At 44.8% G+C, this 26,298-nt stretch overlaps 1 protein-coding gene across 3 annotated transcripts in view; it reads right to left on the bottom strand.

The window, feature by feature from the left end:
• The window catches only part of LOC122539550 (putative ATP-dependent RNA helicase DDX60), a 167,207-nt gene that overhangs the window by 26,979 nt on the left and 113,930 nt on the right, over positions 1 to 26,298 (bottom strand). For all 3 annotated transcript variants that reach the window (XM_087974154.1, XM_087974160.1, XM_087974161.1), the window contains 10 exons: positions 25,128 to 25,256; positions 21,688 to 21,815; positions 18,684 to 18,842; positions 15,839 to 15,977; positions 14,042 to 14,194; positions 11,720 to 11,824; positions 10,548 to 10,748; positions 7,924 to 8,028; positions 5,624 to 5,765; positions 2,938 to 3,059 (listed from right to left, as the gene is read on the bottom strand). In XM_087974154.1, the coding sequence (XP_087830280.1) occupies positions 2,938 to 3,059; positions 5,624 to 5,765; positions 7,924 to 8,028; positions 10,548 to 10,748; positions 11,720 to 11,824; positions 14,042 to 14,194; positions 15,839 to 15,977; positions 18,684 to 18,842; positions 21,688 to 21,815; positions 25,128 to 25,256 (1,383 nt within the window). The remainder of the gene's footprint in view (positions 1 to 2,937; positions 3,060 to 5,623; positions 5,766 to 7,923; positions 8,029 to 10,547; positions 10,749 to 11,719; positions 11,825 to 14,041; positions 14,195 to 15,838; positions 15,978 to 18,683; positions 18,843 to 21,687; positions 21,816 to 25,127; positions 25,257 to 26,298) is intronic.

The raw sequence follows: 26,298 nt of genomic DNA, 5'->3' as shown, positions 1-26,298 counted from the left end.
ACCAAAATTGAAATAGCTGAACAGGAACAATTAAACACTGCTCACCAGGGGCAGATTGCTTAATCATCCTGTTCAAAGATGTGACTTCACACTTTAGAACAGATGGGACTTGTACCCAGGCCCTCTGGATCAGAGGTAAGGACACTACCACTACACTACACACCCTTCAAATTGCAATTTCTTCTCTCTCCTGCCCCCTCAGATGAAATGAGTTTCTACATGGCTACCATTGGGTTTAGCTTTATAATTCTAGTCTTTTAAAAAAAGTTGATTTCAAATTTCACCACCTGCAACGTCAGGACTGAACCCACAATGTTAATGTTAACCTGGGATGGATTACTGCTCATGCAATGATGTTCCCATCACATTCTCACTTGGCCTCAGATCCCAATCTGACAAAATGTTCTCACATAGCCAATTTCTTTCTCCCATCACCAAGTCACCCATGGTGCTTGCTCCATCTATTAACCATTGTCAGTAAATGTCCCCAATTTCCCAGTTGATTAATTCCAATTTCCCCTTAAGGATTTAGCAGAACACTAAAGATGAGGGAGAGGTAGGGAGATAGGGGGTGGGATGAATTGGATCCCAACAAATTTTTTTCTTAATTCATCGCAGGTTATAAACGTGGCTGGTTAGAGCAGCATTTATTGCCCTCTCCAAATGCCCAGTGGGCAGTTACGAGTCGGCACGGTGGCACAGTGGCTAGGGCGGCACGGTGGCACAGTGGTTAGCACTGCTGCCTCACAGCGCCAGAGACCTGGGTTCAATTCCTGCCTCAGGTGACTGTCTGTGTGGAGTTTGCACATTCTCCCTGTGTCTGCGTGGGTTTGCTCCGGTTTCCTCCCACAATCCAAAAATGTACAGGTTAGGTGAATTGGCCAGGCTAAATTGCCCGTAGTGTTAGGGGTAGGGGAATGGGTCTGGGTGGGTTGCGGGTCGGTGTGGACTTGTTGGGCCGAAGGGCCTGTTTCCACACTAAGTAATCTAATCTTAAAATAAAGAGTCAACCACATTGGCGGCTGTGAGTGTGCAGTCACATGTCAGTCAGACCTTGTAAGGACGGCAGTGTCCTTCCCGAGAGGACATTAGTGAACCAGGTGGGGCTTCCCAATAATTGACAATTGTTTCATGGTCATCATTAGACAGGTTTTTATTGGATCCAAATTCCACCATCCCACCTCATCCCATGATGAGATTTGAACCCATGTCTCGAAATGTTATCTGGGTCTCTGGTTTAATAATCTAGCAATTGTATCATTAGGCGATCAACTCCCACCAGAGCCAACTCATTTAATGCTTTTTTGGTTCAGATCTCAATTTTTAAAAAATTCATATTTCACCATTTCCATGGTTGGTGTCAAACCCATCTCCTATCAAATATTATCTGGGTGGTCTGGAACGTTAGTTTAGTGATGTTACCACTGCCTCAGTTCTGGAAACCTGACTCATTGTCTCTCTCTTTTTTATTTTTTTCTCTTCAATGTCCAGAAGTGCTCTTACACAAGTTGAACTTCCTTTTATCCCCATTGCCAAACTGCATTTTTTTTTTAAATTAACCACCACTTGTGTTTCCCAAATGATGAATTCATATGCAAAGCCAGTTCAAGACAAGGCAAGCCATCAAACATAAGAGAGAGGTAGGGAGAAGGGCAAGGGGATACATCAAAATGGAGTTGAAAGTTGGGAGGCATCCCATTTTTCAATTCAATGTACAATGAGCATAACCTGCTCTCAAACAAGTTTAGAGCTGTTCAGCTTGACCATATAGAGTCATAGAGATGTACAGCATGGAAACAGACCCTTCGGTCCACCCCGTCCATGCCGACCAGATATCCCAACCCAATCTAGTCCCACCTGCCAGCACCCGGCCCATATCCCTCCAAACCCTTCCTATTCATGTACCCATCCAGATGCCTCTTAAATGTTGCAATTGTACTAGCCTCCACCACATCCTCTGGCAGCTCATTCCATACACATACTACCCTCTGCATGAAAACGTTGCCCCTTAGGTCTCTTTTATATCTTTTTCCTATCACCCTAAATCTATGCCCTCTAGTTCTGGACTCCCCAACCCCAGGGAAAAGACTTTGCCTATTCCCTCCTCAGGTGACTGACTGTGTGGAGTTTGCACGTTCTCCCCGTGTCTGCGTGGGTTTCCTCCGGGTGCTCCGGTTTCCTCCCACATCACAAAGATGTGCAGGTCAGGTGAATTGGCCATGCTAAATTGCCCATAGTGTTAGGTAAGGGGTAATGTAGGGGTATGGGTGTGTTGCGCTTCGGCGGGTCGGTGTGGACTTGTTGGGCCGAAGGGCCTGTTTCCACACTGTAAGTAATCTAATTTATCCTATCCATGCCCCTCATAATTTAGTAAATGTCGATAAGGTCAACCCTCAGCCTCCGACTCTATGACTTGCATTTCTAAAATTGACATGGCACGTAGTTCCCAAATGAGGGCTGGGGCAAAGTGTTGTTTGAAGAGTACCTTGTTTAGAATCACTACAGTGCATAAAAGAGGCCATTTAGCCCATTGAGTTCACACTGACCCTTCAAAGACCATCCCAGCCCATCCTCTTAACCCTGCATTTCCAAATCCAACATCTTCAGTCCTCACTTTCTCCTCCCTGCATTTCTGATAGCCAATCCACCTAACCTGCCCAGCTTTGGTCTGTGGGTGGAAGCCAGAGCATCCCCACGCAGACAGGGGGAGAATGTGCAAACTCCAGACAGACAGTCACCTGAGGCGGGAATTGAAGCCAGGACCCTGGTGCTATGAGGCAGCTGTGCTAACCACTGTGCCACTCTGATATGGAAGCCCTTAACCTAACAGCCAAGCTTCCCTTAATTTCTGGTCCTTCTGTCAAAGAATTAACTTACGAGAGGGGCAGAGGAATGTATGCACGGACTGTTAACGACATTCCCACACCCACCACTCACCTTCGACTGTTCAAACGTAAGCTTCTCTTTTTCTAAGCAGGGTGGGAGATATCTTCTTCCAAATAGGTTTGCCAATATGAGAACTAAGGTTTCCATCACGTTTTCTGAAAACTGTTTTGAATCTGTTCATAGGATTAAATAGTAATCTTTTAAGTTGGAAGCTGCTATTAACACAGGCTGATGTCACATCATCAGTGAGACATCTCATCCATGATCAACTAAGACTGTGAAGAAGGATGATATCAAATGGAAAGAAAATATACACAATTTTTTTTTAGATTACTTACAGTGTGGAAACAGGCCCTTCGGCCCAACAAGTCCACACCGACCCTCCGAAGAGCGACCCACCCAGACCTATTCACATTTACCCCTTCACCTAACACTACAGGCAATTTAGCATGGCCAATTCACCTAACCTGCACATTTTTGGACTGTGGGAGGAAACCCACGCAGACACAGGGAGAATGTGCAAACTCCACACAGACAGTGGCCTGAGGTGGGAATTGAACCCGGGTCTCTGGCGCTGTGAGGCAGCAGTGCTAACCGCTGTGCCACCGTGCCACCCATGTGGTGAAACTTAACAGCAGCTCAGCAGTCCAGAAGGACCCTCACCAACCGTTATAAATGCACCACAGATTGATACGATAACTGCTCTGCCTAGGATCATAAGAAGCCAACCTCCCACCATCACAGAAGCCAACCTCCCACCCCCATGGACTCCATTTACACTTCTCGTTGCCATGGAAGGTAGCCAACACCATCAAAGGCCCCTCCCACCTTGGCTGCACTCTCTTCCATCATGCAGAAGCCACAAAAGCTTTAACACACGTACCAACAGGTTCAAGAACAGCTTCTTCCCCGCTGTTCTTGACTGGGTCCCTCAAATTTCAAATTTAATGTTGGTCTTGCTTCTGTGCACCTCCCGTGGAGCCATAAGCTTATCTGCCTCGTTCTGTCTAAGCACCCTGTGATTTGTATGTCCTTGTGTGTTATGATCTGCGTGTACTGCTCGCAAAACAAAACTTTCCACTATACTCAGGTCCATGCAACAACAATAAATCAAGTAAATAAAATAAAAGTTTGGTTAAGTTTTAGAAACCAGCAAAGGATGATGAAAATATAATAAAGTGGGAGAGCTGTAGGAGATAAAGTCAGCAAGAAATGTGAAAATGGAGAGTAAAAGCTTCTTCAAGTAAATAGAAAGGAATAGATTAACAAAAGTGAGCATTGGTTCCTTAGAAAGTGAGTCTGCTGAATGAATAATGGAAAGCAAGGAAATGGCAAAGGTTTTGAAGAGGCATTTTGTATCCATTTTCATTGGAGAGAGGACAAAAACAATTCCAAGAATGAAGAAGTCCTTTGATCTTAAAAACATCTACCTATCCACAATACAAATTCAAATAGAACATAGAACATAGAACAATACAGCACAGAACAGGCCCTTCGGCCCACGATGTTGTGCCGAACATTTGTCCTAGCTTAAGCACCCATCCATGTACCTATCCAATTGCCACTTAAAGGTAATGCAGCAATAAATTCTCAAAACTATGGAGAGTCATTCAAGCATCTTCATTTCAGTTCAATTTCACATCCTCGCCAATGCGCACTGATATTTTGGTTGTGTGCGTGCGTGTGCGTGTGTGTGTGTGTGTGAGAGAGAGAGAGAGAGAGAGAGTATCTGTCTGTGTGTGTGAGGGTGAGTGTGTGTGAGAGAGTCTGTGTGTTTGTGAGGGGGTGTATGGCTCTATGTGTGTTCGTGTGTGTGTGTGTGAGTGCGACTGTGAGTGTGTTTGTGTGAGAGTGTGCCTGTATGCATGTGAGGGTGAGTGTGTGTGTGTGTAAGAGAGTGAGTGTGCATGTGTGAGAGTGTGTGTGTAAGAGAATGTGTGTGTAAGAGAGTGAGTGTCTGTGTGAGAGTGTGTGTGTGTTTAAGAGAGTGAGTGTCTGTGTGTGTGTGTGTGTGTGTGTGTGTGTGTGTGAGAAAGAACTGGGCCAGCCCTTCCTAACTAAGACAGAGATCAATCTGATGGAATGCTTGGACCATGAATATGATTTGCCTGGTGGGGGGTTAGGATAGAAATTCTCAGGAATTCTGTTTTTCCCCTTTAATGGCTCTCCTCCCATTCTCCCCTTTTCTTGTGGGAAGTTACATGGAAGTCGAGTAATCTTCATTCAGAACACGCAGACCCTGACGATGCTGAAACAGCTTTGAGGGACCGTTTGAGCTCACCGGCGATCCCGATCTTCCAACATTCAGGAATATTTCTTCCGTGCTGTGCAGAATCTTGTTTGGCTCAGTCTCTAGCACTCATACCTTTTTGCTGAACAGATGATGTGTTCAGGTCTTGTCCAGCCAGGTTAGGGTTACTGCTGTGAGAGAGCTGCATTGCTGAAAAGGCACTGCCTTTGAGACAAGGCTACAATCTCAACCACATTTCAGGTTATCTATTCGATAGCCTGACCAGAAGCGGGGGAGGGCTGGGGAACAGATTCTCAGTTCAGTTACCCTTTCCATCCTTTTCCCATGGGGCAGTGGGGTGTGAGATGGAGACCTTAAAACACAGCAGGAGGCCATTTGGCCCGTCGTGACTGATAGAAACACCACCTAACACGTGCATGCAGTATTTCCAATAATGTGTTCCTTAGCCCATCCCCAGGAATTTCCCAACAACTGTTTTTAACTCACTTTTTTTCAGAGGCCTACAGATTTTGTGCAGCAGATGCTCCACCAGGAAGTGGATGAAGACAAAGTTGGCTGGTTCATGGTAGTGTGTGTGCATCAACAGGCCCGCAAATCCCTGAGGCTGACCCTCTCCATCCAGATAGCTCTGCAGTGACAAATCATTGAATTCAGATAGCGTCCCGTTAGCTCAAATCACAGTACTACTATTCACTTCGAATGTACATTTTCTCTGATCAAAAAGAGAAAGACTCAAAAAGAAGTGATATCCTAAAACATGTTCTAGCCAAAATTATGGAATCCCTACAGTGTGGAAGCAGGCCATTCAGTCCATCAAGTCTACACTGACCCTTAAAAGAGCATCCCAACCATGCCTAAGTCAGCTACTTTACATACACCTGGACAAATTAGCACAGCCAATCCACCTAGCCCACAAATCTTTGGACTGCGGGAGGAAATCAGAATAATAGAATCCCTACAGTGTGGAAACAAGCCCTCCAGCCCAACACATCCACACCAATCTTTCAAAGAGTAACTTACCCAGACCCATTCCCTTACATTTACCCCTGACTAACGTGTCTATCCGTGAACACTGGCCAATTCGCCTAAGCTACACATCTTTGGACTGTGAGTAGGAAACTCACACAGACATGGGGCGAATGTGCAAACTCCACACAGATAGACACCTGAGGGTGGAATTGAACCTGGGTCCCTAGCGCTGTGAGGTAACAGCACTAACCACTGAGCCACCATGCCGTCCAGCAATAGCCCATGCATATAGACAGTGACCCACAGCTGGTATCAAACCTGGGTCTCTAGCGCTGTGAGGTAACAGCACTAACCATTGAGCCAGTTTGTGCACAGCAAGCTCTCACATACTGCTTACACAAACTAGGAGAAAGTGAGGACTGCAGATGCTGGAGATCAGAGCTGAAAAATGTGTTGCTGGAAAAGCGCAGCAGGTCAGGCAGCATCAAAGGAGCAGGAGAATCGACGTTTCGGGCATAAGCCCTTCTTCAGGAAATCCTGATTTCCTGAAGAAGGGCTTATGCCTGAAACGTCGATTCTCCTGCTCCTTTGATGTTGCCTGACCTGCTGCGCTTTTCCAGCAACACATTTTTCAGCTGCTTACAGAAACTGGCTGAAAGAGCTGCCCAACATTGGCTGAGAAATAATAATACCCTGCTGGGGTACCAGAGATAGTTTCTCCCTTTCTTTTGTTGTGTTTTCACCGTTGTGTTTAAATAAATTGTATTTTACTTAACGTCGAGTGGTTTGACCAGTCGCATTGCATCAGGAGAAAGGCATTTCAACTCTACCTTTAAATAAGAAAATGTTAGGGTCTCAGCTGTCTTCTTAACATCTTCTGAGAGGATCTGATCTGGTCCATTACACCTGCCATCGGATTTGTAATGGTGTTGTACAAGTATACACAAGGTTTGGTCAATTGCAAACAATGGTGCAAAGATTGGGGTTTGGAGCTGGTGTTACGAGACTCATCCATCAGTGTGTTATTTACAACCTCATTTTCAGATGTAACGGACAAATCCGGGTTAACTCTAACTTTTGAAAGTGGCTTTCCCTCTTCAGAAGGGATTGAGAGGTAGTGTTACATTCACCTGGGAATTCTTGGAGCTGATGCTCTTGTCGCAGCTTTAACTTCACGGGAATGTTACATGAAGGATATTATTATGCTGGAGAGGGTTCAGAAGAGATTTACCGAGATGTTGCCGGAAATGGAGGGTTTGAGCTGTGAGGAGAAGCTGAGACTTTTTTCACTGGAGTGTAGGAGGCTGAGGGGTGACTTTACAGAGGTTTATAACATCAGGAGGGGTATAGTTAAGATAAATGGAAGGTAACTTTTCCCTAGCCTGGAGGGGTCCAAAACTAGGGGGCATATTTTTAAGGTGAGAGGAGAAAGACTGAGAAAAAGGACATGAGGGGCAACGTTTTTACACACAGTGTGGTTTGTGTGTGAATAAACCTTCAGAGGGAATGGTGGATGTGGTTTCAATTACAATGTTTAAAAGACACATGGACAAGAAGTGTTTGGAGAGAAATGGGACAGGAGCAGGCAGCTGGGACAAGTTCAGTTTGGGATTATGCTCGGCATGGACTGGTTGGACCGAAGGGTCTGTTTCCATGCTGGATGACTCCATAAGTGAGGAGATTGGGAATTTAGGTACATTTCCAGCAATGGAACACCAGGAATGGAAAGCATAATCCTAACTATTTGAGGCAGAGCGTTGCAAAACCCTGGGAAATCTGATGAGGTGATAGATTTTATGAGAAACTGATCAACTCACTTGTCTAAGCAGAAACTGCAGAGCGAACAGGAAGTAGAATTTAACAATATTCTGCTTTTTGGGTTGGTTGAAGGTCATCATAGAGTGTTGCAGGACTGAGAGTACCTGTCAGAACAAAAGATTATTTTAAAAATGAACACTGTAAGATAAACTTCACATTATTGAGAAAGACATTCAGTGTTTCACCAGTTTATCCCATTCATGACCTCAGCTGTCTTGTTCTCCTTCTGAACTCTTGTGGTTCCCACTACTCTTCCCTGTTCTCCATCCACCTATCTCCCCTCCTTCCTCCCATCCTGCTACTCATCCATAACCATCCTTTCATTCTTAGAAGTGCACTCACATTCAGACAGCAACTCTCATTCTTGCCTTCACTCCAAACTATTAGGCATCGAGGAACGAACAAGAGAAAGAGTGAGAGAGAGAGTGCGTGACAGTAAGACTGAGAAAGAGAGAGAGAAAATTGAAACACCCTCCCTGTTGGCATTATGAGTCAACCTATCCTATTGAACAGAACAGGAATGGCAAAGTGATAAATGTTTTAAAAATGTTCACTTTAATAGCACCAAAGGCAGCGCTGCAGAATTACCATAGATAAATGACCATTGACAGTCAGAATGCGAGAGGTAAAGAGTGCTGAAAATTAGCTCAATTAGTCTAGACACAGCAATTATAGAAAGTAGAATTACTTCAGACTAATGCATAGTGATAGGACACAAGGGGTACATATTCAATGTGTCATCACAATATGGAACAAATTGAAATAGCTTTATTGGTATTTGGGGGAAATTTTCTGCATTTGAATAGCAACTTTTCAGGTCAGCAGTGTATCCTCAGGGTGCTTTACAAGTGCAACAAATCTTTCCCCATTCATTATTTGTTCTATGTTGCGATGGCAATTTGAGTCTGTACACCTTATGTCCCATCATTATACATTGATCTGAAGTAACGTAAAGCCAACAAAGTACTTCCAAAGTCTGGTCACTGTTGTACAGCCCAAAGCAACCTCCAACATAGCTGGTTGTGTCAAAACCCTGGAATTCCCTCCCTAAGGGCGTTGTGGGTCTACCCACAGCACAGGGACTACAGCATGTTCAAGATGGCAGCTCACCACTAAAATAACTCCACATAGTATCCTGTCACCCAGTCACCCTTGACTTACACACGGAGAGTCCTTGACACAGATCCAGCTCCCTCCGAGCCAACTCTCAGAGCGAAGAGGGTCTCTAAATCTCCTGATCATTTCTGTAAGCTGGGGCTCCCTGATTGGACCAGGTTAACAGCCCCAATCAGGGAACTCACACTGTCTGAGGTCCACCTGGCTGACCATGTTACAATCACAACAACCACCATCTAGTTAGGAACAACTGCGGACAGGCAATAAATGCTGGCCCAGCCAACGACACCCACGTCCTCTGAATAAATTGTATAAAAAGGAAGTGTGAGCCTCAATCACTTGGCCTGATAGAATTAATTAGGAAGAAACAAAGAAACATACGAAGCAGAGAAAGGTCATTCAGCCCCTCATAACAGTGATGGTTAACCTGCAGCTTAGCTCCATCTGCCCAACGTGATTCACAGCCCTTAGAACCTGACCTGACAAAAATCCTTCAATTTCTGTTGAATTTACCCAAATTATGAAAGGGGTAGAGGTTTAATGTCACAACCAGTCCTGACTTGATCTTTATCTTCTGCACAAGTCCTAAACCCTAACCGTAAGACCATAAGACATAGGAGCAGAAATTAGGCCATTCAGCCCATTGACTCTGCTCCACCATTCAATCATGGCTAAATGGTTTTTCAAATTCATTCTTCTACTTTCAACCCATAACCTCTGACCTAACGACATGGTGGCTCAGTAGTTAGTACTACTGCCTCACAACGCCAGGGATCTGGGTTCAACTCCAGCCTTGGGTGACTGTGTGGAGTTTGCACATTCACCCGGTGTCCGTGTGGGTTTCCTCTGAGTGCTCCAGTTCCACAATCCAAAGATGTGCAGGTTGGGTGAATTGTCCATGCTAAATTGCTCATAGTGCTCAGAAATGTATAGATTAGGTGCATTAGTCAGGAATAAATGTAGGAGAATGAGTCTGGGTGGGATACTCTTCAGAGGGTCAGTGTGAACTTATTGGGCCAAACGACCTGTTTCCATACTGTAGGGATTTGATTCTATTCTAAACACCACTCTGTTTTAAACTTCATTCACTCAGTGGAAAACAATCTGTAATTATGCCATTTTTTATGGAGTGAATCAAGGCAAGTTGCTTCGCTAGCGTGGAGACAAATAAAATTTGGCACTAAGCCACATGAAAGGAATAGAGGAGTGAGATTGTGAGGCTTAAGGAGGGAATCCAAGGAGTTAGTGTCCAAGCAAAGATTGCAAAGGCAGAATGATTCAAAATGGAGATACTGGAATTGGAAGAGAGCAGAGGTGATGCTGAGCTGAGACTGGGAGATGGGGGCAAGGCCATGAAGGGATTTGAAAACAAGGAGAATCATAAAATTGAGGCTTACTGGACAGGGACCAGAGGCATGACAGGTTTTTTTTGGATTTGGTGATGGAAAAGTAGAAAGGGAACAGGAAAAGGACACGAACAGAAGGAGAGGAGCACTGAGTAAAATACCTTGGCCTGAGCATCCATCTTGTCATCAGCTCTAGCTGCTAATAACATGAGACGGAGCACAAACGTTATGCTCAGGGGGAACTGACCCTTCAGTTGAGGGACGTTAGCTTTTATCAGTCGCTTTACTTTAGGCAAAGGCACGTTCAGGAAAATGACCTTCCCGATATTATCCATACCACGACGCCCAGCTCTTCCTGACATCTGGAAAGTGAAGAAACATAATTATATTTCACACTTAGGTTGTGAGGGAAGAATAGTCATCAAGGATTGATATCTCCAAGCACATTTCTTCCCCTGTCGATGCTGGGTGTCTGTTGACCTGGGCTGGACAGACAAGACGAGTCATTGAGCTAGGGTAAGGAGCTGGCCATATGAGGAGAAATGTCTTCACTCAGAAGACCGAGAGTCTTTGGAATTCTTGATCCGAGAGTGCTGTTGATATTCAGTCACTGAGTAGCTCAGTCATTGATTCAGTTAGAAGAACAAGAACACAATGGAAGACCCCTAGGATTGGTCTAATCATTCACCTAGTGGGAAGAGGTATTTGGGGTAAAGAAGTAATCTCGGTGCCAAAAACCTAGTGAAACCTTTTGATGGGAAACATCAGGGTGAGAGAGGGTCAATACCACCTAGTGAGACCCAGAGAAAACCTGTATTGTTACCATGCACTCCACGGGCCCCATATTTTTATGTTGGGTCATACTAGAGATCTGTATTGGGCTCAGGACCATGCTTTAGCTGACAACCCTCCCCCATGTAGAAAATATCACTCTTCGCCTGCATTTAGGGGAGGCCATGGCACGGCTGCAATGTCAGTAACCCAGCATCCCCGAGGTCTGACCTAATTCTTGAGGGGGGACATATGTTCAAATCCCACCACGGCCAGTGGTGAAATCGAATTAACAAATATTGAATATTTGTTTTAAAAAATAAAATGGTCACAGTGACACTATTAATGACTGTTGTCAAAAAAAAAGTTTGACGCTAATGTATTCTATGAAGGAAATCTGCCATCCTTAGTTAGTCTGACCAATGCAATTCATTTTACCTGCCCGCTGGGCAATTAAGGATGGGCAGTAAATGCCCATAAATGTTGGGATAGCCAGTGACTCCCACAGTCTGTGGAGGAATAAAGAAATGATAATGATCTGACCACAACCTGTATCGCCTACCTGTCTGTAATTGAGGGAATCCAGATACATGGAATCTTGCAGAAAGACAGTGGTCTTGCAAGGCATATTAATCCCCAAAGCAAGTGTCGATGTAGAACTAACCACCTTAACAAAAAAAGAAACAGTTTTAACCATTTTCATTGATATGAAGATCTAATTGGCATCTTCTCAGAGCTTTGCATGAGTGAGTGGCTGTTTTCATCTATAAATTTAAGCTATTTCAGACAATTAAAAGAGTTCAGAGGCAATTATTGACTTTCTTGCAAAATAATTAGACAGAAGTTGCTGTAATTGCCAATAAATGTGTAGACAAATAGCTATTACTGTAACTAACTACACGTAGGCTCAGTGTCAACTGTACGGTGCAAGGTTATCAGTGAATTCAATTTTCAATGAAACTGATGGGCTGTAAGTTTTATCACACAGTGAGTAAAGTAATATATTCTAATGCCTCCCCAGCCCTACACTTTGCACTCTCTCTTCATGAGAAATTTACATGTCATCTTATTCAGACTTCATTTTCACAAGAATAACAAATGGGTACATAATGAAAAGCCTCCACAGTATGCTTCTTTTTTTCAGCAACTCAAGATCTCTGATGCAAGTCTCGATTAAAAATTAATATCACAAGCTAACCATCCCTTTGCACTTGGCCCTATCCAACCTTTCCCTAATGTTTTGTAATTCTCAATGCCTGAGGCCATTTTGTACGTTGTTTAAAGAATAACGGCGAGTTTTATTTCTCCATCAGTCAGCCTAGGAGATAAAAACACAGAAACAAATAAGATTGACAGACAAGGAAAGACTGATTCTTCTGACACACTGCCTCATGCTATGGTTCCTGGAGTATTGGTATGAAACAACAGCCATGATCCTCGAGCAGGCCCGAGGGGCTGAATGGCCTTACTCTTTTTGCTATTTCCCCCATTCCCCAAGACTCACCTCCCCAACCATCTCCCGCAATCACGTAATCTCCTGGGGAGCTGCAAACATACTGGAACAGCAGCAGGAATGTCTGCCATGTGCTTCCTCTAAGTGAGAGAGACAATTTACTCCAGGGACTGACTCGGAGCTGGGCTGGGCCCAGCGAGTGTACTGTGCACAAGTAAATAAAGGGTGACTTGGTGATGCGATACCAGCCTCTGTGTAGTTCTTTCACATATGAGGACCACAAATTATCCACTAGGCCACTCAGGTGATTAAAACTCATCCAGGAGATCACATTGACTAGGGCACTCATTACTTTACATGATGCTATCTTAAAGGGTAGTTTGAGCATGGAATGAACATCCTGGTTAAGTACATGAATAGGAGAGGTTTGGAGGGAGATGGGCCAGGAGCAGGCAGCTGGGACTAGTTTAGTTTGGGATTGTGTTCGGCATGGAATGGTTGGATCAAAGGGTATGTTTCCGTGTTGTATGTCTCTATGATTCTGATTTCTCTAGAGCAATGGCCTAGTGGTTTTATCGCCAAACTGTTAATTCAGAGATCAGGTAATGTCCTGGGGATCTGGATTCAAATCCCACTATGGCAGTTGGTAGAATTTGAATTCAATAAGCAATAAAATCTGGAATTACAATCCAACGATGACCATGAAACCATTGCCAATTGTCGGGAAAAACCCATGGGGTTCAGTAATGTCCTTTAGGGAAGGAAACTGCCATCCTTACCAGGTCTGGCTGACATGTGACTCCAGGCCCACAACAACGTGGTTGATTTTCTGGGTAATTAGGGCACAGGCAGCCATGCCCACATCCTTTAAATGAGAAAAGGAAACCAAGTCTGGCATTATCCTGAATGCAGGTGGAGAGTTAGCAACCATCACAGAACCAGCAGCTTACGTAAACACTCACGCACAGTCCTGGGAAAAAAGATCCCAATGTCCAGCCCAATCTTCCTCTTGGACGGGTGTGCCCTCTTAACTGGGAGTCAATGAGATCGATTCACTAATAATCCCAGAAACCCACGCTAAGGTTCTGGGGTCAAGGGTTCGAATCCATTTGCAAATGATGAAGATTAAATTCAACATAAAAATAAAATCTGGTATTTGAGGCTAACCCAACGATGACCATGTAACAATCATCGTAAACACCCTGTGGTTCACTGATGCTCTTTCAGGAAGGAAATCTGCCATCCTTATGTGGTCTGGTCCACAGAAACAGTACTGACTGTTAACAAACACTGACCTAAATGGTGACATCACATCCAAAGCACAAATGAGAAAGGAGCCAGTCGGTCCTCAGCCTGTTAGTCCGAGGGCCATCCATAACCCCTCAACACAAGAAAGGTTTTCAAATACTGCAACGTTAAATACTTACTGACCTTGATATAGCCTCGTCTGAATAACATCTCGACAGTTTGTTTGATCTTGTTATTCAGTGACGCATGATGACAGCCAATGCCTCGGAAAAACATTGCCTGAAAATATTTGGAACTGTTTGCTTTCCGCATACGGAAGAAGATCTTATCCCGGAACTACAAGAACAGAAGTGGGATTGTTTGATTAAACTTTGTTATTTAATTCATTGTTTGTTCCCTGTCCACTCCCCCACTGTCGAGCTACCATAAAGTTCCAGATCATCTCCCTGTTTCATTGACTCTTCTTCTTCCTGCTAATTCTATGGGTCTGAGATCTGGTCACAAGACACTCAGGTAACAATCCAGGATGCTCTCCTTGAATTGTCTCTTTTGTTGGTTGTTACCATACCCTTGGTGAGGCCAATATTTTTTAACCTGCCAAATCATTTCCCACAGGAAACCTGATTCACTCTCTAATTTGTATCACCACCACATTACATCCTCTCTACTGAACAAAGTCCATCTTCCTTCCCACCTATCCACTCACCCTCCTCTCCGACCTATCATCTTCACCCCCACTTTCATCCACCTATCGCCTTCCTAGCTACCTTGCCCCCCCAGCCCCACCCCCCTCCCATTTATCTCTCATCCCCCTTGGGCACTCCCCCACCCCCCACATTCCTAATGAAAGGCTTATGCTTGTAACATCGACTCTCCTGCTCCTCTGATGCTGCCTGACTTGCTGTGCTTCTCCAGCACCACACTTTTTGACTCCGATCTGCAGTCCTCACTTTCTCCCACTCCATGATTGGATCAAGGCCGTAATGAGGTCAGGAGCTGAGTGGCCCTGGTGGAACCCAAACTGGGCGTCACTGGGTGGGTTGTTGCTGAGCAGGTGCTGCTTGGTAGCTGTTGATGACACCCTCCATCACTTTACTGATGATCGAGAGTGAGACAGATGATGCGGCAATTGGCCCGGTTAGGTTTGTCCTGGTTTTTATATACAGGACATGTTGTCAGGGCCTGTAGCCTTCACAGTATTCAGTGTCTCAAACCATTTCTTGATATCATGTGGAGTGATGCTGGAGATCAATGGGGGAGAACGAGATAGATCATCTACTCGGTACTTCGGACTGAAGATTACAGTGAAAGCTTTAGCCTTACTTTTGCACTGATGTGCTGGGCTGTTCCATCATTGAGGATGGAGATATTTGTGGAGCCTTCTCCTCCAGTGAGTTGTTTAGACCAGACACTGGTTTTAATCTCCGTGAATACCTCTAATTACTATTTCCTTAATAATTAACTCCTCTGGAAGACAAATCTTATCAGCCAATATCAGTAACTAATTTGGTCCTGTGTCACTCAATATCTGTGATTCTAGTGAACCAGATGTGTTTTTATAACAATCAATAATGATTGACATTAAAACATTTTTGTACCCTGTTTTATTGAACACAACAGCTCCCATGGTGGGTTTTGAACCCATACTCCCAGAGCATTAGGCTTGTGATGTGTTAAGTTTAGCTCAATTGGCAGGATTGCTGGTTTACAGAGCAGTGTGATGCCAACAGTGTGGGTTCAATTCCCATCATTGGTTTGAGGTTACCATGAAGGACTCTCCTTCTTAAGGTCTGGTGGCCCTTGCTCTCATAAGAGAGCAGCCCCTATGGTCTGCTAAGACAATGGTGACACAACCACAGGCTTGAGATTCTGGATTATTCATCCAATGACATGACCAGTACAGCTTCACCTCCCCAGACCCTTTCAATGGTTCTACGTGCACTGTGAGGTTTCCTCCTCCATCACGATCTAGCCCATTACCTGCTCATCAGCTGTTGAAATCTCTGCAAAAGTACAGCCTGGTGGCAGCTCACAAAGTTTCCGATATCTTTGCTCCAACATGTCGTATTCGGTGCGGTAAAGCACGAGTTGCTCGCTTTGCTTTCGGGTGAGGTCAGTCCTTTCGAAACAAAAATGAACAAAGAACCAACCAGATGACCAAAGATCCAAGGCAAGGACTTGAAGTCAGCGATTTTGGTGGTTGAGAATTATGAGCAACCTCATCCATCAGAGTTTCACCTGCACTTCCACACATGTCATTTATTGTATCTATTGCTCCCGATGCGGTCTCCTCTGCATTGGGGAGACTGGACGCCTTCTTGCAGAGCGCTTCATGGAACATCGCCAGGACACCCGCACCAATCAACCCCACTGCCCCCTGGCCTAACATTTCAACTCCCCCTCCCATTCTGCCAAGCACATGCAAGTCCTGGGCCTCCTCCATTGCCACTCCCTCACCACCCAACGTCTGGAGGAAGAACGCCTCATCTTCCGCCTTGGAACACTTCAACCCCATGGCATCAATGTGGACTTCACCAGTTTCCTCATTTCCCCTTCCCCCACCTCACCCCAGTTCCAACCTCCAGCTCAGCACTGTCCCCATGACCTGTCCTACCTCCCTTCCCACCTATCCACTCCACCCTCCCCTCTGACCTATCACCTTCACCCCCACCTCCATCTACCTATTGCACTCTCAGCTACCTTCCCCCCAGGCCCACCCCCTTCCCATTTATCTCTCCACCTCTGAGGCTCCCAGTCTCATTCCTGATTAAGGGCTCCAGCCCCAACCATTGATTTTCCTGCTCCTCGGATGTTGTGCTTTTCCAGCAACACACTCTCGACCTAGTCTCTCCTACCAATGGAAACATCTTCCCAACATCCACTCTGTCCAGGCCATTCAGTATTCTGTATGTTTCAATTAGACCAGCTCCCCCCATCCTTCTAAACTCCATCCAGTATAGACCCAGAGTCCTCAAACGTTCCTCGTACGTTAAGCTTTTCATTCCTGGGACCATTCTCATGAACCTGCTCTGAACATGCTCCAGGGCCAGTACATTCTTCCTGAGATATGGGGCTCAAAAATGCACACAATACTCCAAATGTGGTCTGACCAGAGCCTTACGCAGCCTCAGTGGTACATCCCTGCTCTTATATTCAAGTCATCTCAAAATAAATGCCATCATTATATTGTCTTCCTAACTACTGACTCAACCTGCAAGTTTACCTTGAGAGAATCCTGGACTAAAACTCCCAAGTCTCTTTGCACTTCAGACTTCTGAATTTTCTCCCATTTCGAAAACAGTCCATGCCTCTGTTCTTCTTACCGAAGAGTATGACCTCATGCTTTCCATCTGTCACTTCTTTGCCCACTCTCCTAACCTGTCTAAATCCTTCCATGGCCTCCCCACCTCCTCAATGCTACCTGTCCCTCCACCTATCTTTATCTCGTCTGCAAACTTAGCCAGAATGCCCTCAGTTCCTTCATCTGGATCGTTAATATATAAAGTGAAACGTTGCAGTCCCAACACTGAGCCTTGCAGAACACCACTTGTCACCGGCTGCCATCCTGAGAAAGACCCTTTTTATCCCCACTCTCTGCTTTCTGCCCGACAGCCAAGCTTCTATCCATGCGAGCACCTTGCCTCAACACCATGGGCCCTTTTCTTACTCAGTCGCCTCCTGCCCAGCACCTTGTCAAAGGCCTTCTTGAAGTCCAGGTAGATAACATCCATTGACTCTCCTTGGTCTAACCTGCTTGTTACTTGCACAAAGAATTCTAGAAGGTTTGTCAGGCATGATGAAGCCATGCTGACTCTGCCCTATTTTACCATATACTTCCAAGTATTCAGAAATCTCATCCTTCACAATGGATTCCAGAATCTTACCCATGACCGAGGTTAGGCTAATCGGTCTGTAATTTTCCATCTTTTGCCTTACTCCCTTTTTAAACAGGAGTGTCACATTAGCGATTTTCCAGTCCTCTGGGACCCTCCCTGATCCTAGCGATTCCTGAAACTTCCCAAAAGTACATTAGAGAATCAGATAGGTTTTTCTGACAATTGATGATGGCTTCATGGTCATTATTAGACTGTTAATTCCAGATTCTTATTTAATTCAAATTCAACTTCCTGCCATGGTGGGACTTAACTATCTGAATTAGTGTTTGATTCCTTCTGGGTCCATAAATTGGTCAGATATAGGAGCAGAATGAGGCTATTTGGCCCATCAAGACTGCTCTGCCATTCGATCAAGGCTGATACGTTTCTCATCCCCATTATCCTATCTTCTCCCATAACCGTTGATCGCCTGACTAATTAAGAACCTATCTATCTCTGTGTTCAAAAGACTCAATGACCTGCCCTCCATATCCCTCTGTGGCAATGAATTCTACAGCTTCACCACCCTCTGGCTGAAGAAATTCCTCCTCATCTCTGTTCTAAAAGGTCATCCCTTCACTCTGAGGCTGTGCCCTGTCTCTCCTACTTATGGAAACATCTTCTCCATGTCCACTCTATCCAGGCCTCTCAGTATTCTGGAAGTTTTGGTAAGACTCCCCCCTCATACTTCTAAACTCCATTGAGTACAGACCCAGTATCCTCAACCAATCCTCATATGACAAGCCCTTCATTCCCGGGATTAGTTTTGTAAACCTTCTCTGGATCCCCACCATTGGCCAATACATCCGTCCTTAGATATGGGGCCCACAAAATTCTGACAGAGTCAGTGCTCCTGTTATATTCATCAACATCATCAAATTGTGACTTCAACTATGCCCAGTACCCGAGAAAACAGTAGGGGTGAATGTTTTCTCCAATAAAAGACTTACGAGGTATCTTCCTTCTCCACATGTTTTGCCAGCTTCCGGAGTTTATTTTCTAGTTTCTGTTTCTCCTTCGCATCATTTGGTTTCCTTTTGCTTTTCGTCTTTTCCATCAAGTGTGTCAGCAGCTCAGCGGCAAAGCCCTCAACCAACGAAATGTCAAATCTACAACAGTGAAAAGGCAAAGCAGCGTTTGAAACCAATATTACGCTGTCGTAGCAGCAGCAGGGGATGGTGGAGGTGCTGAAGAGTGAAACAACTTTCATTCACGGTGGCTCGGTGGTTAGCACTGCTGCCTCACAGTGCCCGGGGCCTGAGTTCGATTCCCGTCTCGGGCGACTGTCTGTGTGGAGTTTGCACGTTCTCCCCGTGTCTGCGTGGGTTTCCTCTGGGTGCTCCGGTTTCCTCCCACTATTCAAAGATATGCAGGTCAGGTGGTTTGGCCACGTTAAATTGCCTATAGTAGTGTGCAGCTTAGGTGAATGAACTATGGGAAATGCAGTGTTACAGGGATGAGTGGGATACCCTTCAGAGAGTCAGTGTGGACTCAATGGGCTGAATGGCCTGCTTTCACATGGTAGGGAATCTATGGTTATAACCTCTGGACATCCCAAAGCACTTTACAGCTGATCAATGCTCACAGTACAAGGGAGGCGTTCAGGAGTGTGAATCTGACCACAGAAGTCTTCAGGAGATCCAAGAAATTCGCCTATGAGAGAAGGTCAACCCCCACCCCAACTCCTTTATCTCCTTATCCTCATCCTGATAGGAGGTAAATAGTGCATCTCCAATCACTGACTGGTTCTCTCCAGTTCTCATTGCTGATAGGTTAGCCCTCAGCAACAAATGTGGGAGTCCAGAGAAGGTTCACTAGGCTGATTAGTCCACAAGGCCATAAGACATAGGAGCAGAAATTAGGCCATTCAGCCCATCAAGTCTGCTCCATCATTCAATCATGGCTGATAAGTTTCTCAACCCCATTCTCCCACCTTCTCCTGATAACCCTTGATCCTCTTGATATTCACGAACCTATCTATCTTAGTCTGAAATATAGTCAATTACCTGACTTCCAAAGCCTTCTGTGGCGATGAATTCCACAGATTCACCACTCTCTGGCTGAAGACGTTTCTCTTTATCTTCATTTTAAAAGGTCTTCCCTTTACTCGAAGGCTGTGCCCTCGGGTCCTAGTCTCTCCAACCAATGGGAACACCTTCCCAATATCCACTCTGACCAGGCCATTCAGCATTCTTTAAGTTTCAATTAGATCCCTCCTCATCGTTCTGCACTCCACCCAGTATAGACCCAGAGTCCTCAAATGCTCCTCATATGATCCCACATATGGGGGAAGATGTGAGGAGAGGTTGAGTAGACTAGGCCTGAGTTCATTGGAATGCAGAAGAATGAGAGGCAACTTTATTGAAACATAGAAGAGTCTTCGGGGACTTGACAAGGAATGCAGAATGATTGTTTCCTATTGTGGGGAGAGTCTAGGACCACAGGGTACAATTGCAGAGTAAGGAGTCACACATTTAAGACATAAGGAGGAGGAATTTCTTCTCTTAGAGTCTTGTGAATCTGTGGAATTCTTAACCTCAGAGTGCTGTCGAGGCTGGGTAATTGAGTATTGTCAAGGCGGAGATAGACAGGAAGGGAATCAAAAAGTCATGGGGAAAAGGCAGGAACAGTAGAGCTGGGGATTATCAGGTCAGCTATGATCTCATTGAATGGCAATGTAATTTGGATGGGCTGAATGGCCTACATCTGTCCTATGCCCTGTGGTCTGATTGGATGAGCAGTGGGAAGTTGGTAAGTAAGTGGTAGCAATGAGGTAGTCGCCAGTGAAGACGTAATCCAGAGGGCAGGAACAGCAGATAGTGGTTGGGTTGGGGTGCTGAGGGTGGGTGGGGGCGTGGGAGGTTTGAGGAATGCTCCCTTTGTTGAGCCTAGGATTGGGATCCATCTCAGGCCAAAAATGACTGACTATGAGGTGGGGAGTTGCCACTCAGTGATTCCATCCAGGCCTTTTGACAGATCTAGAGTCTCTCTCTGTCAGGTACTGGGGGATTGGGGGACGGGTGGGGGGAGGCATTATGGAGTGGGTGTTGATGGTGGAGAAAGCTACAAGAGGCGTTGGGAAGGGAATTGTGGGAAGGGATGAGGTAGGGATGGGGGAAAATGGAAGCTTAAGGTTTTAAAGAACATGGATTTAAGTTCAAATGATGCTGCTTGCCTGTCTCTTGGCATTCGGACAGCCAATCTGTGCCATTTATGTAACTGTGTTGGAGGCAGTTCAGGAAAGCTTCAATGGACCAACTCCCAAGGTAGTGGGTTTGTCTTATGAGCAGAGACTGAGCAATTCCCATGGTGAATCTGTCTAACCTGCATGTTTTTGGACTGTGGCAGGAAACCGGGGCAAACTCACACAGACACAGGGAGAGCATGCAAACTCCACACAAACAGTCCCTTGAGGCTGGAATCGAACCCAGGCCCATTCCCCTCTGAGCAACCGTGTGAGGGGTTTTGGAACAAGAGGCCACAGTTTTAGGATAAAGGTGGCAGATTTAAAACAGAGATGAGGAGAAATTACTTCTCACAAAGGGTCATAAATCTGCGCAATTTGCAGAGTGGTAGATGCTGAATAAATTGAAGAAAGAGATAGACAGATTTTTAAATTAGTAATGGGTTATGGAGAGTGGGTAGGAAAGTGGAGTTGAGGCCCAGGTGAGGTCAGTCATGCTTAATAAAATGGCAGAACAGATTCGAAGGGCTGAATGGCCTACTCTTACTCCTAATTCTTACATGGGATGGGGGGGGGGGGGGGATTGTAAAGCTGCCTCTGATCTTATGATGGACCAGCTGCCGAAGCCCCACAGAAATTCAGGCTCCACACACATTGTGAAATAAACCGCGTGTTTTTTTCAAACGGTGTTATCATTTCCCTCCAGCACAGCAACAATTCCATTGCCCCCCCCACCCCTCTCCGCCATGTGATAGTCCCAAGGTACTTACGCAAAAAATAAAGCAGGTAACAAATCCATCTTTTGAAGCGTTTCAACCACAAGTGGAAAGTTTCTCTTCTCATTGATCAAAAATGTCCCTTTAGCTTTCGGATTCAGTGAAAGCAGCACCCTCTCCACCTGGGATAAACAGCACAGACATTTCATAGCTTCAATGCAGATAAGTGTGAGGTGACGCATGTTGAGAGGAAGAACATTGAAAGACAATCTCATGTAAGAAGCACGATTGTGAAGGGGGTGCAGGAGCAGAGGGAGCTGGCTGTTATGTGTGCACAGATCATTGAAGGTGGCAGGAGAGCTGCAGAGCGTGACTAATAAAGCAAACCCTACCCTTGGCTTTAGGGACAGGGGTACAAGAGCACAAAGGTGATGCTCGACTTTGTGTAGGAGACATGGCGGACCTCAGCTGGAGTGTTGTGTACAGTTCAGGGTGCCACGCTGTAGGAAGGATGCGATCACGTTGGAAAGCAAGTTACAAGAATAATTCAAGGAGTGAAGAGTTTCAGTGATGAGAACAACTGAAGATGCTGGGACTGTTCACCTTGGAGAGAAGAAGGCTGAGAGAAGACTTGGTGGAGTTTCTTTTTAAAGAGTCTTCGGAGGGTGGTGTGGACTTGTTGGGCCTAATGGCCTGTTTCCACACAGTCAGGATTCTATGATTCTATGCTCTGGATGGAGTAGGGAGAAACTGTTGCTGTTTGTAAAGGGAACAAGAGCAGGAGTTGCATTTGCAGTAACCTGCAAAAAAGACAATGGTGATACGAGGAAAAATGTTTTCACTCAGCGAGTAGTCAGGGTCTGGGATACGCTGTCTGGAAATGTGATGCTTCAATTGAGGCCTTCAGGAGGGCAACGGATGGTTATTTGATTAGAAATAGTGTGTAAGAATATTGGGATAAAGCCAGAAATTGGCATTAGGTCACAATGCTCATTTGAAGAGGCAGTGTAGGCATGATGGGCCAAATGGCCTCCTTCAGTGTGGTGACAATTCTGTGATACATAACAATATGGCATCTCCAACTAGCAATCCTGAAGAGATGGGCCTTGTCTTCTCTGGAGACCCAAAATACACAAGACACCAAGGTCCATCTATCTTTCACTATCCTAGGAATCACATGATAAAATACAACGTGAATTAGAAGCAGGAATAGGCTACCTGTTCACGATGACCTACTCCATTGTTCAATAAACTCAACGATGATCTCATTGTGGTCTCAACTTCACATCTACTCAACACCCAATGGCTCTCTTGTTAGTCAAGAATCTATCCATCTCTGACACAGAAAAGTAGTTCAGGATGTTGTCTCCACCTCTGTCCCAACAAGCAACTTCCACAGACTTATAACCCTCTGAGCAAAAAGACATTTCTTCTCATTTCCACCTCAATTATTTAAGGTACCAACTCTGCTTAAGCATTTTCCCCAGAGGTTTCATCATATGGAACCATGGCACGGTTACAGCACAGAGACAGACCATTCAGCCTGCTGTACCCATACTGGCCCTCTGCAACTCTCATCGTCCCATCCCCAAGTCCCTCCCCTTTCAAATTGCAAATAGTTTCGTTTTTCTCTCTGCCAGGAATCCAATTTCAAATACAAGGGAAAGAACTGCAGATGCTGGAAAACAGAATCGGAAAACCAGAAATTGCTGGAGAAACTCAGAAGGCCTGGCAGCCTCTGTGGAGAGAGAAAGAGAGCAGAGTTAACATATCGAGTCCAGTGACCCCTCTGCAGAAAGGGAAGTTTTATAAAGAAAGGTTACACATTTTTAACTTGACAGTCCCTGTCTGGTTATTATATCAAAAAAGCTGTTTAGAAGAAGGGTTACAGTACCAAAAATGTTATCTCTGATTTCTCTTCTCAGATGCTGCTGGACCTGCCGAGTTTTTCCAGCAATTTCTGTTCCTGTTTCCAATTTTGAAATCTTCGGTAAAGTCTGAATTGCAGGAATTACACTCTAGACCCTAAATGCTTACTACATAAAAAGATTGCTGTTAATCTATTCACTTTCCTATGTGCGTCAGAACGCGGAACAATAATTAGAGATCACTGAAAGCAAATAGAAGCCTCTTCAAGGTAAATGCTATGGCACATGCTAGAAGTGATCCAAGCTGTCATCAAAGGGGTGAGACTTTGCGCTGAACTCTGAGGTGCAGAGGGACCACACTGAGCAGTTCACTGGGGGCCCATCGAAACATTCCCATTTTGGAAAGGGTTTGACAGGAAGGAGGATGAGACATTATTTCCACTGGGAAGATAAAGTATGGGCATCCAACCTCAGGATAAGGTGCTAATCATTTAGGACTGAGATGAGGAGAAATCCCTTCACACAAAAGGTTGTGTATCTTTTGACATTTTCTACTATCCACAGCCAAGGATGCCCCTTCATAAAAGCTTGAATACGTGCACCAACAGATTCAACAACAGCTCCTTCCCCGCTGGTATCAGACTTTGTCAGACACCAGGATTATAGTCCAACACGATCATTTGAAGTCACAAGCTGTTCCTTTGTCAGCACCACCCATCATCATTATTAGATTGCTGAATGGAGCTCGCAAATTTCACACCTAATGTTGATCTTGCTTTTTGTGCACCTTCTTTGCAGCCGTAAATTCATATTCCTCGCTCTGTTCAATCACCCAATGATTCTTTATATGGTATGATCTGCCTGTACTGCACACAAAACAAAACTTTTCACTCTACCTAGGTACATGTGACAATAATCAATCAAATCAAATGCACAAATCATTTGAGTTTGGGATAGTTGGACCTCTGACCTCTCAGGGAAATGGAGAGCAGATGGGAAGTTGGAGTTCAAGCCCAAGATCAGCCACGGTCGTATGGAACAGCAGAGCAGGCTCAAAGGGCTGAATGGCCTATCCCTTTTCCTATATCGGATATTTTGGGGATTTTATGTATTTGTAAGTAGAAAGAAAATGCTTATAGGGCAGAAGAGAGATCAAAGGTGGTCTATGTGTAATGTAAACGCAAACATGGGCCTTTTATACTGTTCATTCTAGGTATTGCTACCTAATGGGGAGATGGTGGTGGAGTGGTACCATTCCTTGCACAGTAATCTAGAGAGCACAAAGAATCCAGAGTAACAGTGGTTCAAGTCCCACACTGTCACTGATGAAGTTTAAATACAGTGAATAAATGTGATGCTACAGTCTCTGATGGTGGCTGTTTTGTTTTTACTTAAGCAAGATCTGGTGCACTAATGCCCTTTAGGGAAGGAAATCTGTCATACTTACCTGGTCTGGCCGAACTGTGACTCCCAACCCACAACAATGTGGTTGGCTCATACTTGGCCTTGTGAGTCACTCAGTTCAAGAGCCTTTGAGAATATTGACAAATACTGGCCTTGCCAGGGCGGCACACATTCTAAGAAAGAACATATTGAAATAATCACCTTGACAACGAGAAAACCTACTTTGTCTTTCCATCCTGCTTTCAACCATCCGACAAATTCTCTCTTCAGCTCAGCTTCATATTCCCTCACATCGCTCTTCCTGATGATGACTTTGTTCCTGAATGACTTGTATTCCTCGGGCTCAAATTCCTGAAATAAAACCAAGATCATAAACGAGAGGCAAAGACAACAGTGACCACGCAGTAGAGAATGGTTCTGCGGATGGTTAAAGGAGCAGAAAGAGAGTGTTTGGAAATTAATAACAGAGTCATGAACATTGCTGACAAGATACATAAGATCATCTTGTATTCGTTAGTATAATTCGCAAGGAGACAGATGTATAGGAGACAACGATAGTTAGACTCTGTTTGTGGCTAAGTGGTCTTTGATTAGTTAAGGAATTGCCATCTGAAGGCACTGGTGAAAGGTGGGTGCCAGTGAACTTCAGGCTTTGTTGAAATTTTAAGCTAGGCATGTTAACTCTAATTGCTCAAGGCATACTCAATGATTATGAGTATGTTGTTGAGTTGAAATAGATGCGTGCGTTTACATACTTCTACATCTGTGAAGAACAAGAATCTGTCTGTTAATAATGTAACATCCAGTACATGAAAGTGCCCTACACTACAAGCCTGACTGACAATCTGAAAATGGCTGCCAGCATAATTCTTCACACACTCAGGACTATTGAGCAAAATGCTCTCCAATTGCTGAATCATGTCTAATATTGGATAGTGTGCTGCAGGTTTTACAAGAGAAGGCTGATTGGGTATAGCTGGTAACATTTGAATCAATCAGCCAGTCTTTGTGATACATACATCAGCACTAAAATTCACATACCATTTTACTAATGTTATCACTTGACGTTAACATCCTGTTGGGTGAACACCACTCATATTATGGTTGCAGCATCTGTTGCTAGCGTCATCTGTTGCTCAAAATTCAGTGGGTTTTTCATGGCAACACCTCTACCAATCAGAATCCACTTAGCAACCAATCAGCACTCTCCTGTCATTTGATTCCCTCCCCCCACCCCCCCTCCACTTTTAAATCAGAATATGGCCCTGACAGATGCAACTTGCAAATCTTTGGCCAAATCTCTATATTATTTCAACAAATCTCACCCTCTGTACAACTAAACAATTACAAATGGAATCTGGCTGGAGTGTTAATGTTGGTTACAAATTCCACT

Source organism: Chiloscyllium plagiosum, unplaced genomic scaffold (assembly GCF_037043375.1).
Source record: "Chiloscyllium plagiosum isolate Xiang-an unplaced genomic scaffold, Cpla_swu_hap1 HiC_scaffold_2, whole genome shotgun sequence".
NCBI lineage: Eukaryota > Metazoa > Chordata > Chondrichthyes > Orectolobiformes > Hemiscylliidae > Chiloscyllium > Chiloscyllium plagiosum.
Note: the sequence above shows the minus strand (reverse complement) of the source record. Positions and strands in the feature narration are given on the sequence as shown.